This window comes from Pterocles gutturalis, unplaced genomic scaffold (assembly GCF_000699245.1).
Source record: "Pterocles gutturalis isolate BGI_N339 unplaced genomic scaffold, ASM69924v1 scaffold50323, whole genome shotgun sequence".
Taxonomy (NCBI): Eukaryota; Metazoa; Chordata; class Aves; order Pterocliformes; family Pteroclidae; genus Pterocles; species Pterocles gutturalis.
In genome coordinates this window covers 20,691-39,428 of record NW_010124928.1, presented here as the reverse complement: position 1 = coordinate 39,428, position 18,738 = coordinate 20,691, and the positions used below count along the sequence as shown (strand labels likewise).

At 34.7% G+C, this 18,738-nt stretch overlaps 1 protein-coding gene across 1 annotated transcript in view; it reads left to right on the top strand.

Annotated features, from left to right (window-relative positions):
- Nucleotides 1-243: 243 nt before the first annotated feature.
- Nucleotides 244-18,738, top strand: part of SYT14 (synaptotagmin XIV) — a gene marked incomplete at both ends in the record, with an annotated part of 29,251 nt that continues 10,756 nt past the window's right edge. The window contains one exon of the mRNA XM_010078376.1: nt 244-462. Coding sequence (XP_010076678.1) covers nt 244-462 — 219 coding nt within the window. The remainder of the gene's footprint in view (nt 463-18,738) is intronic.

Sequence of the window (18,738 nt, the reverse complement as noted above, 5' to 3'; positions counted from 1 at the left end):
CTGTTGAATGAGTTTTAGAATGGTTTTTTTGGGCTTAATGATCTTTCAGTTTTTCTAGAAAATAAAAATAGCTCTCACCAGTTACAAAATCACATAATACTTATAATTACAAGATGATATTTTTAAAATATTACATACATTTTACTTGAAATAGATTAAATATCTTCAATGATAACCTCTTATGGTTATTTTCTTGTATTCTATTTTGAGCTGTAGTCGATTTGCTTTATTTTATTCAAACAGACAACTCTTATATGAGTAAAGACCAGCATGGTTCATCATCTGAGAGTGAAGATGAAGCACTGGGTAAATATCATGAGGCCTTGTCTAGAACCCAGAGTTCCAGGCTGCCAGTGGTGGATGGCAGACAGCAAAAAAACTATATATGGGAAACCAGACAAAAATATAGTCCCCTGTCTGCAGAATATGATGGATACAGTAGTGAAGCCTCAATAGATGAAGGTAAGAGTGATTTAAAAGCATTCCCTTTATTCCAAATTTCAGAATTATTTTCTGGATCGGTAAGTCCTAGATGAGGACAGCTTGACTTGCAAGTTGTTAACGTCTGCAAGAAATATCCAGATGCTTTTTATTTTTGTGCATGCTCCAGAAAAAAGGCACAGACTGGTGAACATTCTTCCATAAATATTGCAAATGATGTCCTATGTTGTTATATTAAGTTTCATACGATTCTATCATTAGTAGTTTTACTTTGGGGAAAATTTAAGCTGTTTTGATTTAGGAAGGAAGCATGGCAACTGTTAATTAATTCTATGGTAATATTAATACAAAGAAGATGTGTTATTCCTCTATTGATAAGCTGTCATAACAGCAAAGTAAACTAAAGTGGTTATTGGTTATGGTGCATGTGGTCATTGCAGTATGCATTACAGGAATGTCCTGTATCTTTTTCTTTCTTCAAATCGCAGAAAGAAATTATTACAAGGATTAGGTTAATATAAATTTTCCATGAAGTTAAAAGTTTGGTGTAAACAATGGATGTTTTCTTTTGTGGTATATGTTTCTTGATTTTAAGTGAGGGTGACTGTCTGACATAGAGGCTGAGAATTCTGCTGTCGATATTTTGTCAATATGCTTTTTGGGCTTGAAAGTAGCTGTGTGTGAGAACTGTATCTATAGCCATTTTCTTGCGCAGAAAGTAAGCTTTGATTGAAGTTACTTCAAAGTAAGACTAACGTAGAATTAAATGTAAAGTAACTACAATATAGACTATAGTAAGGTATTTGTTGGTATCCCTTTAATATGTTAAAATGCAAAGATTTTTTTAGAGGTTGGCATTTTCTAATAAAAAATTGATACATGTAATTAAAGGTCAGTATTTAAATGTTCTATACTGTCCAGAAGTGCTTGGAAAAAGTTAGATTTTCTACTATGTGAGGTAATTCAGTTATACAAAAGTTTGTTTGCCACTGAAATTTGAAATTAGTGAATACTCATTCATGATCCCAAGTTAAGACACAAAAGACATGAACACCATAGTTAAAGTAAGTTGCAGGTTTGTTTTCTGATCATCAGAATTTTTGTTTTTTTTCCTTTGCCATTAAACTGTAGGAAGGCTGGGAGTCTTGAGTTCCAGCAAATAGGGAAGGAGGTGCAGAGGTGATTTCAGGCAGCAAGAACTGATCCGTGGACATTGTGATGGAGGATGACAAGGAAGAGGGATAGTGAAAGTATTGTTTTGGTTGGTTGGTTTGTTTGTTTGTTTGTTTTATTAAATATCTAAGGACATCTGTTGTTGGGGGAAATATGAAAGATAAGATGCTAATTTTTTGTATGACTCACGTCACTGTTGGGAAAGAATGGTGATGTATATTAAGAGGAGACTGAAAACTCAATCGTATTTATTGGCAAATAGTACCAGATACGAGTTATACAAGTAGACTACTTTCAGATACAGAGAGTGATGTATTTGTCTCTTTAAAAACTATTGAGGCTGCTTGTTAAAATAATAATAGAATAATTAATGTTGGGAAGAACATGTGACATACCTCTTTCTAATTCACAGTTGTTCAGATTTTTGTATCTACCTAGTTATCTTCTCAGTGAAAAGTTCTCAGTTCTGAGCTTTTTATTTTGGCTCTATAAGATTTAAGTTCTGAAGTAATTGTGCTAGCCTGTATCCAGGTTTTTTTGATGCTTTCTTTTTAATAATTGTCTTCCATATCATCGTCTCAGATCGTAAAAATTCATAGTGACTGACTTTTATCCTCTTCTTGGGAATGAGAATTCCAGTCTGGGAATGTATATCATGGTTAGAATTTAAGACAAAAGATCCCTGTTGTCAAGTCCAAGTATTGCATCAAAAAAGTTACAATTGTTTCACCCTCTTTTGTTTTTTTCTTTTATTCCTAGATATCTGCCACCAGCTGCTATCTCTTCTCAATGCTCTTTCCATTCAGGAAGCTGGCTGGATGTAAAACTCATTTGTATAATATGCATACACATATTCACTCTAAAATTAGCATGCAAATTGAATTTATTATAATGAAAGAACATTCAGGGTTTGGAAAAAAATTTTGAAGCAAAAACTATCAAAACATCGTAACTTAGAATATTGTAAGTTTTTAACCGCGTACATCTACTTGCAGAAATGCTTTAATACTGTCAGTATTTTGCTTTTGCTGCTGCTTTGTGCTGCTTCCCACAGTTTGCAAAGAGTAGAGAATCATCAGTGTTAGTTATTTGATAGCCTGCAGTCATTCTGCACTTTTCTGCAAAATGCTTGCAAATTAGAGTGATAATTTTGTCTCATCTTTGTAATTCATTAATCTCAACAAAATTATGTTCAATACTATTAAAAAGGGTTTTGTGGTATTGGACGTGGTAACAGATTAACAACCCATTATTTTTCACTTTTCAGTGACCTGAAGGTGGCACAGTAGAATAATTAGTGTTAGTACTTTATGTTCTTCCTAAGTTATTTCAAACATAAAAGGAGGAATGTTTGCACAATGAAAGAAATGTGTTTGAATAGAGGAAAGTATGCCTCATTATGTTATGATCAGTACAGAGGGAAAGCTGCCCAATCTAGAACTTATATGAAAAGAGAACGTGGAAACCTCATGAGGAAAGCTTGCAGTCAGAAAAAAAGAGACTGTCTGGAGCTACCAAACAGTTCATATGTGTTCAGAGAAACAGTTCACTGAGCAGATGAGGTTAAAAATCTCAGATTCCAAGTGGACAGTGTCAAAATTCTAGATTTTTCAGTGCAATTTTTAAAAATTCAAAGACTTACTGTTCCTTAACTTGCAAAATCAATCTCTGGAAGAGTTAATGCCATAGGAATCCTGAGATTTTTTCACTAAATAGTTGTTTTTTATGACTGTTGAATTATTTTTACAAGAGGTGTAAAGACAAATGATAGAACTGTTTCTTGATTCTTTATAGAGAAGGGGGAGCAAGCAGTATTTCTTTGTGCTTTATTTAATATGAGAAAGAATTGTCAATATATTGACTTTGCATGCTTCTGTTTCCTCATACGTATTTTGTAATTTCTACTTCTAAGATTTAAACATTTCAGCTGTACTTCCGGTTTAAGGCACCAGCCAGTCTATAGGTTGAGCAGGGTTTACAGTGCTACAGTGACATGATGAGACGAGATAATTCATTTTTGTCTTGCCTCTGTTTCCTCCCTCGTTATTGCTAGTAAATCAGCCTCTGATGATATAATTTAAAGTTCCCTTAGAGGTAAAGTAATAAAAGCAATGAAAATGGTGTTTCATTTTTGGAAAATTCTGTTATTTTCTCTTCAGCAGTTAATCTCTATCACATGTTGTGTCTTGGAACAGTGTGCTGTGTGTTTTCAAAGGAGTCAATAAACAGTTTTACTAATAGCTGTTTGCAATTTAATCTTCACTTTTAAATTTTTTTTGTTTAGATACATTTGCAGTTAACAATGCACACAAAATTTTATGAGACAAAAATATCATCTTGTCTTTATTAATGTACCCTCTTTATTAATACACACCTCTAATCTTATATTTATTAATACAGCTTTGCCTCCGTTGCTAAAAACATGTATAATATTAATATGTTTGAATTACTAAGACCATCAAAGTGTCTGATCGTATTATTTTAAGGTTCACTCATCAATTACATAATTAGCTTACTATATCTATTTTCTGGCTGCATGCCTCTAAAAATGTTTTATTCTGAAGCCTGAAAATGTGTGTGGCATGTTTTCACATCATTCTTTTCTCCTCTAGATGGCCATATTAATCTTTCTTTTCAGCATATTTATCTAGAACTGACATGGCATTGTGTGTAATGCTTTTAAGAGTTAAATGAAGAAAGCAAGATATTTTCTTGTTTTGTTGGTGTATTTTGATGATGGAATGTTCTGGTAGCACTTTAGTTCATGCTATGGAATTTAGGTTTTTAAATTTTGATTCACAAAAACCTGCTTATGACCAGCATCTGATACACTTTATATATTTGTATAGCACACCTGATGCACTTAGATTTTGATGAGTTTTAATATATATTTTAAATGAAAAAAAATGTATTTTGCTTAGATGCAAGTATTTCTGCAGACCCCAAGCTATTGTAAATACATACCTTTTGAGCTCCTCATGGACAGGCTTAATTCCAGCATATCTCTAATGGAAAATCTAGTTCATTAGAAAATCATGTCATCATCAAAAGTAAAATGGGGCAGATGGCAAAGCAGCATGTTACGGAAGATACTTTTACACCTGAAATTTCCAACTCTCACACAAATGACTTAAAAGTGTTAATCACAGAAAAGAGCAAACCTTATATAACTAAAGTATTTCTTGTTATCTCTGTGTGGGCTTAACCTAGTCTCTGTGCTTAGGCCCAGAGTTCTGGGGTTGGCTTGAAGATTGAAATCTTATTTTTGTCAATAATAGTCTTTGTATTCTTTCTCATGTTACCCAACAAAGTATGGGTACTTACTGAAGTGACCTCCTCTCCTTTTCCCTGATACATATCCCGATATAATTTCCCATTCATTTTTTATCATGTACATCCTACTTTTTGTATTATTCCCTACCATTTCAAGTGCTCTTATTATGTTGAATATGTAGTAATTGCCTTTATGTGCTCCAGTTATTTATAATGTTTTTGAAAAGAGGATTAAAAAAGGCTGTGATATTACACATCTGTTTCAGAAAATCACAGAATCACAGAATGCTAGAGATTGGAAGGGACCTCGAAAGATCATCTAGTCCAATCCCCCTGCCGGAGCAGGAACACCTAGATCAGATCACACAGGAACGCATCCAGGCGGGCTTTGAATGTCTCCAGAGAAGGAGACTCCACAACCTCTCTGGGCAGCCTGTTCCAGTGCTCTGTCACCCTCACCGTGAAGAAGTTTTTTCTCATATTCAAGTGGAACCTCCTATGTTCCAGCTTGCACCCATTGCCCCTTGTCCTATCACTGGATGTCACAGAGAAGAGCCTGGCTCCATCCTCCTGACACTCACCCTTTACGTATTTATAAACATTGATTAGGTCACCCCTCAGTCTCCTCTTTTCCAAACTAAAGAGACCCAGCTCCCTCAGCCTTTCCTCATAAGGGAGATGCTCCATTCCTTTAATCATCTTTGTGGCTCTGCGCTGGACTCTCTCTAGCAGTTCTCTGTCCCTCTTGAACTGAGGGGCCCAGAACTGGACACAATATTCCAGATGCAGTCTCACCAGGGCAGAATAGAGGGGAAGAACAAAAATAGTAAAAAAAAAACCCCACATAAAAAAGCAAAAATAAAACCATAAGGTATTTCTGCTAACAAGGACATTATGAGTTGAAAGAGTGATCTAAATAAGGAAGTGTTTTTGTTTGCAAACTTTCAGTTTAAAATTTGCATTATTCTTTGTACTTTGGTAATCAGAAATATTTTTTATTATCTGTATTGGTTGTGATCTTAAATGGACCATGCTTTCTAATTTAAAAAAAAAGTCCTGGACTTTAGAAACTCAAGCATTATAAAGCAAGTTGTGTCTTTGTTATCTCTACAGATAGGTGGAAATTTTTCACTGTGAGGGTGGTGAGGCACTGGAACAGGTTGCCCAGAGTGGTTGTGGATGCCCCATCCCTGGAGGTGTTCAAGGCCAGGTTGGATGGAGCCCTGGGCAGCCTGCTCATCCATGCCCACAGCAGGGGGGTTGAAACTAGATTATCTTTAAGGTCCTTTTCAACCCAGGCCGTTCTATGATTCTATAAGCTTCATAGGCAAGTACAATTTATTTTCTTTAAGAAAACACTAACTTAAATTTCTAAAAACAGAAAATTTTTAACTTAAAAGTGTTAGGGTAAACATATTGAAATTAAGAGTTTTGCAGGCGGATGTCAAAAGTTCTTCTTTGCTTTTGAAATCAAGATTTTCTGAGTCTCTTGAGATGAGAAAGGTAGAAGAGGGGAAGAAAAGAGTCTGGTATTTTTTATAGTTAATTCGTGATGTTCTTAAAGCATGTATTTTCCAAATCACCTCTTTAACAGCTGTGCAAAATTCCAGATTAGCAAGCAAGCAAGGGGAATTGATCCCAGTTCTGAGTAAGAGACATCATGATGGAAAGTGTAGTAAGCTTGCTTGCTTACATAGAACACTTAGATGTACTTTATTTGTCTATAGATTAACAGCTCAGTACAACCACAGTTTCCATCTCCAACCTATTTTTAAGACTTTTTCTAACTTCTCAATTGATAAAGCCCCGTGGTTGAAGACATGTTAGTTCAGAGGCTTTGTTTCTGAGATTGGCCCAAGTGCCTTACATTTCACAAGGTTTTTTGGAACATATGGAAGCACTAAAAGACTGCAGTGAGAAAACATAAGTTCTCTTAAATGAGAATCTGCTGCTCTAGCAGGCATATGCTACTGGATTTTATCCATCTTTTCCATATTGTGAAGGTAGAGTATGATGTTATTTTTGTAGTTTGTCTTCTCCGCTTTTATTCTTCTCTAGGCTTTCGGCACTTTATGTTGATGTGTCTGTTGGACATATGTTTGCCTTGCTCCTCAGTGTCAATCTTTGCACGTGAAGGCGACTGTTCTTCTGGAATCTCTTGGATCCAATTCTTTATGCAGCTTTTTGCCTTTTCTTTCTCTCTTGTTCATGTTTTGTGAAAAGTCTCTTCAGTGAACTACATGAAGTATATAGAGCAATTTTCTTTCAGTATATGCCCAACATAAACACCAAAACCTCTTTCACAAGCGCTTCCAAACTGGTATACAGGTGAATCTCCCCAATTTATTAAAGCAACCTGAGGGAGTTTTCCTCAGTAAATATCTTCTGTAAAGCAGGATCCTACTTCTTCAGACTTGTCAAGCTAAGGTGAAAGCCACTGGACAGGCTGAGAGAGGATCCCTCAGTGAATCCCTTGATAATCGTATGTTTTCCAGTTTAGTTTCTATCATTATTCCTTGCATATAAGCAGATCTATTTTCAAGCCAAGTGTGAATGAAGACTTACTGTTTTGAAATTATGGAGTGAGAGCCTCGGTATGGTTGTATTGTGTTGAGCAAAATAAGGCCACAAGGTTCTCTCAAAATTGGTCTCTCTGTACATTTCAGATGATAAGAATTACAGGCAAAGAAGATGGCTTACGTGGAATAAGAAGTATGAATTAATATTCAGACTGGAAGACTGAAAGCTCAGTTGAATACTAGATCACAACTTAAATAGTTATTTCTCTTCTTTTTCCTCTAATGTGCTTTAAAGAAATTAATTAGAAATACAACGGAAAGAGTATTTTGGGAGAAGGTGGCCACACATTTTTCTCAGTGTCTTTATCAGATTACCTGTGAGATTTCTCTGGTATAACACCTATTGGAAGAAAATATTCTTTTTGGCTTGCAGTTTTAGATAGACCTAGGGTTTCAAATAGTACATTCATTAAGATACTTTGAAAGAGCCTTCAGTAAAGACACTTAAGACAAGTTTTAGGTAAAATTCAGAGCAGTATTTCCCAAATGTTTCAGAGTGTATATTGAAGCTGAGTCATATTACAGCTGTGAGACATGACCGATATTGATACTTGTGTACCTCAGCTGATAGCACTTGTGTACCATCAGTTGGTATCATGCTTGATGCACTTTTTAGAGATTTTTTTTTTAGAGAAAAAGGGATTTTTTTAAATTACAATATTTCTTTTAGTTGAGCCAGCTTTATGGTGGTTATACTATTATGTATGTGGATGTCTACCCTTGGAACTTCTTATTTTAATAGTAATTTAAAGTCTTCGTATACCACAGGAGATAGTGCAATGATGCAATACTAATGATACAAAGTTCTGATCCCTGATTTTGTATGCCTGCCTCCTATTTACTGGTAAATTGGAGTGAGTCTTAATTGGCTCCAAACGCTTTAAAATTGAAGAAAGATAATTTCTTGTGGCTTTTAAGCCTCTCGGGAGTGTGGCAGTTCAGCCCATAGCTAAATCAAGGGAATGTTTTAGGGATAGTTTTGTGTAGTACAAAAGATACTTTTGTAATTCGAGGATCTGCAGAATACTGTCCAGAATTAACTTGATTGGTGTTAAGTGTTTGAAATTATGATGCTTATTTCCTAAAAATATAGTCAACTGAGCATTGCAGAGACTAAGTTGATTTAAAGATTGACTTTTGCTCTTCTATTCAGTTTTACACATTTTAGATATTTTTTACTTCCCAAGAAAGTGTTACCCTTTGTCTTTTGAAAAGTGCCTGATAGCAAGGTACTTTTCATGTAATTCACGTGTTAGGCTATGAGGATGTAGTGATTATGGTTCTTTACCTTCATGAATGGCAGACAAACATAGTGTTTACAGAGTCTGCAGACCTGGGATGGACAGAATTCTCAGGTAGGGGTAGAAGGTAATTATTCTTGTCATTTTCTTGAGGAACATTATGGAGATAGCAAGATATAAATGTGGGATTTAAATGCAAAGATCATCTGTGTCTGAGTTTACATGCTGTTTGGAAGAGAATGGAGTTACACTGGGAACTTCTGAGTTGAAAAGCCAGATAGATGATATCAAAGTTGTGCACAATAAGTATCTTGTCAACCAAAGGAGTGCTTGATAGAATGAATTTTAATAATTCTGAAATCATGGATTTACTCCATGATTAGCAGCAGAGATGCTGGAAAAAAAGATGTTGTTAAAGCATGCATGTCATCTACTGCTGAGAGAAGAGAACTAGTAACAAAACTCAGTGATGATGATAAGATTTTGAACAGGAAGATTCCTTTTTGAGCTAGACCAACTCCAAAGAGGAGGAAAAACTGTCCTCCAATGGGAAAGGGCTTTTTTTCCTGTTGTGCACAAGTGAGCAAAGAAATCTTACAATTTAGGTTCCTCCTGCCAGCATTTTGAAGTCTTTGAAGAAATACCCTTTGCATTGATGTGAAGGCTTTGAAGAAAGTCACCCTTGGCAATGTGATGTCTCTGAAGTGATGTAAATCATGCATTAATAATTACAGGAAAGTTTCCATTTTATTGTAAACTTACTATTTTAATGTCTCTCATCTATTTGAATCTTGGATTTATGAAAGGATCAACATCTGTCATTAACTGTGAAAAGTTCCCATACCTATTTGTGGCTGAAATATTTCCTTGTGACATTGTATTTGATATAGATGTTCCACATTAATAAAATGTAGAACTGATTTGTGATATAAACACAAGAGATAGTATTGTATCAGCAAAAAAGATCACTGCCTTGATGAACCTAGCGCTTTTGCTGATTCTGAGAGTTCACACTGAAAACTGGGTATTTCTTTTACTAATATCATCTAAAAGCTATTGGGTATGGGCATTCTTTTTTCTTGGTGTTATGGTAATACCTAGTGATATAGGGGACCAGTTTCTTTGATCCTTATGCACATGTACCGTGAGATGTGTCTTGTTTCGAAAGACTCCCACAGAATAGGCAAAAGAAGGTACAGTTTTCATTAATCTTAACCCAAATTGCAAAGATCCCATGACTCTCTCATGGAGTGAGTGAGTAAGAAACAGGATTGAACAGCAGACTGTCTGTGTAGACATTTACTAGGTGCACTGGAAAAAGGAATTTTACCCTGCATACACTCAGTACCCTTACTTACCTGCTGAGAATAGTCATGCTACTCGGCCAGCAGAATGGAGCAGTACTTGTTATGTAAGTATAAGAACTGAAACGATTATTACAACTCTGCATAAGAATATTACAAAAGAACAGTTTATCAATTCTTCCTCCATAGCACCTGTGGAAAAATGCATAATTTTTCTTACCTTTAAAGGCTAAAATCAAAAGATATTTAACTCTAGTCTGAGACTAATGTTTGCCTCCCAGTTGTGCGTTTTTCCCCTAGGTTAAAGACTGGTTACCATTAGGACTATTTTTTATAATCTGATCACATTATGTTTTAACCATCTCATTGGTAAAAGAAGAACAGGTTATTTTTGTAACTGAACTCCTTTTGTTTTGTTACCTTGTCAGTGTAGATTATTTCCTGTATGCATAGGTATCAGTTTCATAGGGATGCTATAACTATGAGTATTCTCTTGGAATTATTTAATTAATATTTTGTCCTTGTACAAGATGAATAGTGTTACCATTTTTATCTAATACATGTATTTTATTGTTAGGATGACTGTTTTCATAGCTACTTTAATTATAGATATTATTTATTGGGGCTGTATCTGAGTAAACAACATTAAGTTGTGTCTGTAGCTTCTCTGGAAGCAATGATCTGCCTTTATTTTTGTTTTTCTTGTTAAAGTAAACTTACATGCTACTTACAATGCTTTTGTGTTCCAAGTTATACTAACTTTTAGGAATTATTGGAATACTTTCCTTGGGGGAAAGGGAAAGTATTATCTGTGGTATTATACCACTTCAAGTTTTTTGTTTGGTTGGTTTGGTTTGGGGTGGGGTTTTTTGCTTGTTTGTTTTGGAGGCTTTTTTTGTTCGTTTGTTTGCAGTTGCTTTTCTTCCACTGTACTTACAAGTAAGCTGGAAATAGATCCTTAGCTAATGTAATTGCCATGCTTCTGGTCATTTCAGTGTGGCTGAAGGTTATCTGCTGTGATGGAATCAAGGTCTCATGAAAGCACACAGGAAAACTCAAAGGGAAAATTATTTTATTATGGAAATTCTGATTCTGTTCCTTAGAGAGAAGCTAGCAGACATGCTTAACGGGGTATAAGATTTTCTATGTGTAGTCACCTATGCCCAATTCAATTAAAGCTTGATCTTTAAATTTGTAAATAGGAAATACTGCTGCATTCGCCTTCCATACTGCTTAATATTCTTCCAGCATGTGTTTTTATGTATATATTTTTACATTTTTCTTAAAAAATAAAAATTACCCAGCTCTCTGAAACCTTTGCACTCAGTCTTGTTGAACCATTCTAAATTTTGTCCTTAAGTTTTCAGTTATTATTATTTTCTGTTTGTTTTAATTTTTAAAGCAGCTTTATGACATTCCTTTGCAAATATCAATTTGTCAGATAAAGGTTAAAAATTAGATACCTTTTATTCATGTTAAAGTCACACCCATCTTATTTAAAGGCAGCTTTGACTTAGAGTTGCAAGCCTGAGGATATTGATTTGAATTATGCATGACTGTCTGGTATGCAATTCCATTAGCCTGCTGGATGGATAATGTAAACATGTTCAGAATTTTAAGCATCTTATATGAGCAGCAGGTTAAAAATAGAGCTGATAAGAGCATGTGTATCTGAAAAATCCAAATCTCGGAGAATGAAACTACAAAAGGTTCGTCTCAAGTGGCTGACTTCGGGTGTGATTTTCTTTTCTTTGAAAATGCTCAGCCCAAACAAATACAGCTTATGTATATGACTTGAACAGGTGACACGATTGCTGTTGTTTACTGCAAAGACTTGACATCTGTACCAAGAAACACACTCGTAACTGAAAGGTCAGGGCGAACTCTGCATCTTTTGTCAAAAAAGAGGGGGAACATATGTTGTTGTTTAAATTGGTCAAGATTAACGCTAGTGGTTAGACTCATTTCTTCGTATCTTCAAGGAATCTTGTTTCGAATGTTACTTGATATTTCTGAGACTTGCTGTGGCTTCCAGTATCTCAAAGTTTCCGTTTTTGTTGTATCTTATCTGTTCGATTATCCCTGTATTTTAGCTATCTGTAGTTTAGTAGTATGTGTAACGACTTCTGAAGATTTGTTTTAAAATCCTCAGCACTAAAACCACTGTGTTATTAAGATTCAAAACAGATAGTGTCTTTTTTTTTATTTCGTCTAAGTTGCTGTGAATTTTAATAGAAAAAAGTTTTAAAATCCTCAGCACTAAAACCACTGTGTTATTAAGATTCAAAACAGATAGTGTCTTTTTTTTTTATTTCATCTAAGTTGCTGTGAATTTTAGTAGAAAAAAGGGCAACTCTGAAATTAAAAGTACATTGCCATCTATGTTACGTTTTATTGATATTTATTATACTTCAGAGTGTTGCATATGTAGCATTTGTGGCAATTTGAGTTGAGTGAAAATATAAAATATCTATTGCACTTATTTTTCAAGATCTGATGGATACAAACCAGAAACTAGTCTTAATTTGTAACTGCCTTCTCAAAATCGTTTTGCTTGGAGTGCTTAATATTTGGCTATGTTAAATTCTCCACATAATGCCAGAATGGAACTATTTTTAGATTCTGAGAATAACACAAGAGAATAATGATATATTTTCCCTGAAGTTAGTGTTTATTTGCTTACGCCTTAGTATAGAAATGATAATGTGAAAATTTGCAAGTAAATGTATAACTTAAAAGCTCTTCTTGAAGATGAAGTTGATTGTACTGCTCTGATATATTTTTTATTTTTGTGTCAAATCTTGAGTCATTGTATGTGCACACCAAAGTTGGCCAATAGATAACTCTTTGAGTAGGTCTGGTAAAATTTTAAAATATGTTTTTAGTTGATGTTGATTTTCCCTTATGTCTGTGGAATGATTTCTCTGTTAGGAGACTAGTGTCTAATGCTCTCCTTCAGAGAAACTCATCATCCTATTTGATAATGACTGTTACCTTTGACTGTTTTCAGAGCAAAATTAGTTTCCCTGGCAATAAGAACCACTGCTTTGAATAGTCTGCTTTTCCTGGTGCCATTTCCTCCCTGTTAACAAGAAGGGACTTTAAAAGAAGAAAATCTTTGGAAATAAAAACATTAGTTGTCATTAGTGTTAAGGGCAATCTATTGGCCTCAGGGATATAGGCAGCGACAGTGGCTATTTCCAGACAACTTTGAGATTCTGTGAAGGAAAAACTTAAGAACCCTTTTTATGAAGGATAGTAGCAATGGTAGTTATTTCATTAAAAATACTAGTTTGCACTTTATTTCTACTCAGAGAGGAATGGGAGATCTCTTGTGTGCTTTTGTGGACAGTGCAGATAATCCAGGAGCGTATTACACAGAGGAACTGTAGATGTAGGATGTGTAAAAGTGAATGTGATGGCAGGAGTGCACAGCCATTGTGTAAATTTCTTCACTGATAATGTTTTTATGAGTGGTTCCAACATTAAACTACATAACTAGTAATATTTTGATAATACAGATGAGTTGCCATAAATAACACAGTGTAATAGTCAATTTTGAGTTCCTTTTCATTGTTCTCTGGGTTTCGATTACTTATAAATTTTCAGGGGGAAAAAAAAAAAAGTGAAGTTTCATTATATTTGGATGTTCACAGTAAAAACATTATGTGGATGGTTTTTTGACCCCAGCAGAGAGTATCATGACCTGAGGCAGTTCAAAGTTAAATTTAAAAATTAAAAGTAATGCAGCTTAGGAAATCCGTGCAAATGTAAGTCTAACCTACACTGTTAGAAAAATGAAAACATTTAATATGTCTTTAGTTCATATACGCTTGTGGAAAACTTACCAGAAGTTATTTTATAATGTTAATACAAACAAGGGTAAGAGTCTATTTTTTATGCTTCAGTGTCTCTGGCTTAGATATGCTTCAAAATCTCTGTATTTTAACGTAAGGCTGAGCTTGTCAATATGAACGAGTCCGGTAAGGTTTTTTTGGTTTTTTTTTTTTTTTTTTTTTTTTTGAGTATTTTGCTGTAATCTTTAGAGAAGTTTAGATAACTGAGGAAAAGGGGCAAGAGGAGCACTTACCTACCCATTCTTCACTGTCTCTCTATCTCTTAGTTGCCTTTGTGGCACTCATTTATGTAGCTGATGTCTTTCCATAGATTTAATGGAGTGAAAGTTGGGAGATGGTTCTGAACAAATCTATATTGCACTCATATTACAACAATTTATTTTTTGTTCTGGATATTTTCGCTTACTTCTCATACATTAATTCAGATTATTTTAGTATCACGGTGTGTTTTTTTGAATCCTGTGTAAATTTTGCTGTCTGAGTGGGGGAGAGTCTTTTGTTTTTAAGAAGAGGTCAGAATACAAAAACATAATGGGAAAAATGAGTTTACAAACTGCCCTCTTCTTCACTGATTAGTACAAATTATTTCCAGCTTGCTGGAATACAATTTGCATTTGAAAATGCCCATAATAAATATGAAGAAGTATGAAGAGGCCTAACAATTTCTGTTAAAGGGAGTTTTACTTTGTGTAATCTTGGAGTTGCATGTAATGTTTCTGCAACTCCTTTCTGAAATGCTTGCTGAAATTTGCTGCGTTTCACAACTTCAGTGGGTATATTGATCTAGAAGCACTTAAACTCTGTCAACTCAGAATAAACAGCGAACTCAGAATGATTCTATGTGTTCCCATTTTAATTTTAACACTGTTTCAGGGTTGATTAGATTAAATTGTTTTATGTCTGTACCTTTTTCTCATTTTGTTTTCCCTGAGAAAAAGTACTAGATTTAGATAGAAAAGAACTTGCTTGTTTATTTCATTACAAATGTTAGTGTATGGCATGCCTGAGTTTTTTTTGAGATGGGGGAGAAGAGGAACACTTCCAAGAGGTTAGGTATTAATCCTGTGTATAGATGGCTCAGATTTCTACTGTGTCAGTTTTCTGGTGTTTGATAAGGCACACAAAGCAGTTGTGGGAGAAAGCATATCACTAGTATCCATGGTAACTCGAAAGATACTTTGGAACTCAAAGGGATAGAATAAGCTAGAGTAATAGGTCTCATTATGAGGTCAAAATACATAAAAGGTTCAGGCATATGCTTTTAATTAGTTGCCAAAAATAGCTAGAATCAGGGGCAATGCAATGAAACAATAATTCTTAGTGTTAGAAATGGGCAACATTTGAAATCTAAAGATGTGCGCATCTGAAAGGCTTTTATCTTACCATCTTATGGTATTCAGTCCATGAATACTAATAGATTTGCTATGGTTTCTTAATCATGCTTAGGACATTAGAGCCACACTGCTAAAAGCCAGTGCAAGTCTCATATGACTACAAGTTTCAGAAGTTCCATAGTGATAGTAATTCCATGGCTGTGATGCAGCTTCTTATGAATAGCATGTGCAAAGCAATCTCTTATTTTTTACAAGTACACTGGTGGAAAAATAAATGTAACGAGTGCTTCTATGTAGGGATAGTAAAATGATTGAAAATGCAGATAAGTTTGAGGCCGAAGATACAGTATTTTTCAGAATAAGTTACTTTAATTTTAAAATAGAGAGGTAAGCAATGGGGGAAAGTGTGAAAATGTAATATGAAACTTGAATGGATGCACTAGAATCGAATCGTGGAGAATGAAAATACAACAATGTATGAAGTACAAGGTATAGGATATTTGAATAACTATTTTAATAGAAATATTTTAATACAGTGGATAATTGTAAAGTTTTCTATTTGAACAGCAGTGTTTGTAAGGAATCCATCTTGTATTGCAGTGCAATTCTCCACATTATTTCCTCTGTTGCTATAGAAACTAATTCTAGTGCAGCTGTGATCGCTTATCAAAATTCTAATGTTTCAATACCCATTTCTTATTTTGAGTTATTTAAATAGCCTTGTCTTACTTTGAATCAAACTGCACATTTCATCACTGCTGAATTGTTGACTGGTCAAAATGTTAATGCAAAAGTGATAGCAAATGCTGATTTGTTTTTTTTCTTTCTGCCATGTAAGCTATCATACTTATTGTTAAAGTTTGAATAACAAGCAAATTAAGGCTTTTTCACTTGATAAATTATAAAGGTCAATATTTGCTGTCTAACATTGGCATTTTGTAATGGATATTACTTCCTCAGTGTAATCTTAATTATATTTAATATTTCATAAACCTTAATTGTTCCTGCTACTGATATATTGCTGTGGCGTGTGTATGTATGTATGTATGTGTTTACATGTATATGTTTGTGTGTAAACTATTGTTAGGATGTTTTTAACTTAAAAGTCTGTATCTTGACACATTCATTTTATCAAAGTAAAAATTTCAGTGATACTACATCTAAAGCTAGACAGCCACAAGGTATACTGCAGGAGAACATCACCAGTTAACAAAGTATTCTGAATCTCTTTCTCTTCTTGTATTATTTGTTTCTTTTGGGTTGGATTTGGGTTGCTGGATTTTGGTTTTGGTGGTGGTAGTGGGAGTATTTTGTTGGGGGTTTTTTGTTTGTTTTTAGCAAAGTACTATCTGGTAGGTATATGTATTTAATGCAGGATGCAGCAATGTAAGTAGCATGTGCAGAGGAGCTAAACTTGCATGCAAATTGTTAAACTACTGTATTATAGAAGGAACTTCATAGATATTTGCGATACCTGTATTTGAGATGATGCCCATCCTTGATTATTATAATATAGAATCGAGTTTTGCAACGTATATTGTAGAATCAGTGAATAATGGGTTGAAAAGTACCTGTGGAGGTCATCTAGTCTAATCTCCTGATTGAAAGAGAGCTAACTTCAAAGTTAGACCAGGTTGCTCAGGGCCCAAGCAAGGAAAACTTTGAAAGCCTTCAATGCTGGTGATTACACAGTCTGAGTAACCTCTTCCAGCCTATAGCCACTCTGATTTAAAATTTTTTTCCTTATCTTTAATGAGAATTTCCTTTGTTGCAACATGCATGTATATCAGTTACACATTGGTTTTATATAGAGCTTAATAAAGTAATTTATTAATAAAGTAGTGTAAACTGTCAATGCTGAGATTTGAAAAAAATTAACATTCTGGTTATGAACCATGTTAAACATAATTGTGCTGAGTATGTTTCAAATTGTAATGTCAAGATTAAAAAACTTCGCAAACTCCAAATTATGAGAAAGGGTGGGATGGTAATAGGTCTGGAAACATGTTTTATACTTTCTAGTGTTGTAGCAAAGGTACTGAAATGTTCCAGTAGTACTTTTCAAGATAATCACTGACTTTCTAATGAGTGTACACTAATTTCTTGTAGAGTGAAATAAATAATTTGCAATTTTGAAATTATCATACAAACATTTTGCAGCTGTAGCTGTAGTTTTGATTACTAATTAACTGCTTCTCTACCACCTTTAAGTCTCTTATTCAACAAGCAGTATCAAACAGTGATTTCAAATGAGGTATATAAATTATTGCTAGTATAAGAAAGGTCCATGAGAAACAAATTTTGATGGATATGCATGTTTTTACTCTGTCACAATGGCTAGTAAGTTTAATATTGTAGGTACAACACCATGTTGTTAACAACATGATTTTCCAGTTAGGGTTTTGGGAAGTTTGGTGTGTTGACAATGATATGCTGCACTCGTGATACTTGATTGTTCAGCGCTGTTGTTTCTTTGAGTCGATGACAGGGAAGGCCAGTTCCTCCCCAGCTGTTTGTTGAGGGCTGAAGCATCGTTCTGTAGACCTTGTGAGCCCTCTTATGCAATATGTTCTCTCGTCCTCATAAGCTCTTGCATTGCTCTTATAGTTGGTGCAATGGCTGAATGAAAGTATTTTCACCAGCCAGACTCATACTCATCTAGACTTGTCAAAATGCAGAAAATTACCTGTTTTGTGAATTGTATGACAACTATAGAAACATAGCAACAACTTATGTATAAGCCTGGTAAAGCAGCTTGTCTGTGACAGTGGGAGGTCTCAGAAGCGCCGCAAAGAAGTGCAAGAAATTTAGTTTTGAGTAATTATGTTTCTTTATGCCTGGAGAAACTTGTCTGAGGCTTTGCCAGAATGAGTGGAACAGACTGACATGCTCCCTGCTGCTTAATCCTTGCCTTTTCTGAGAATTAGTAGCCCTCTTGGAGTGTGAAGGAAAGATACCTTGATTTTTTAAGCATATCCATTTCCAGTGATTTCACAGTGTCTATTTTGCCTTTCTTTTTCTGCACAGTTGGCCCCAAAAGTGGTACTAGTGCCATTATTCCTAAGCACACTTTCTACAGGCACTAATATCTAAAAGGTTTTAGAGGAGTTCTTGAGTCTATATAGGCAATTTTCTTCTATTGTTGACCTGCTAGGTACTCCTGTAAACTGAGATCATCCTTGGTTTTTCTGGGTTCTAGCTGCTTTTGATTTGGTAATGTTATGAGAGCTGTTTCAAGAAAAAAAAAATCTGAATTTTCTAGAATCCTTTTTGCAGGAATACTCTAATATGCTGCAGCAAATACAGTCCATTTTACTAAAGCAAGTCACTGAGCCAGTGTGTCAAGGAAAGAAGGGGGAAAAGAGAAATCAAGGTCCTTTGGCATCTCAGGATCTGAATAAATAATTACCGCTGTCTCCCCACTCAAAAGGAAAAATAAGTCTAAAATATAAATATAAGTGCTTATTCTGGGAAATGTCTTGCCTCTCCTGGAATGTAACTAGCTGTGTTCTCTAGGTTGTGCAGATTTTCACCTA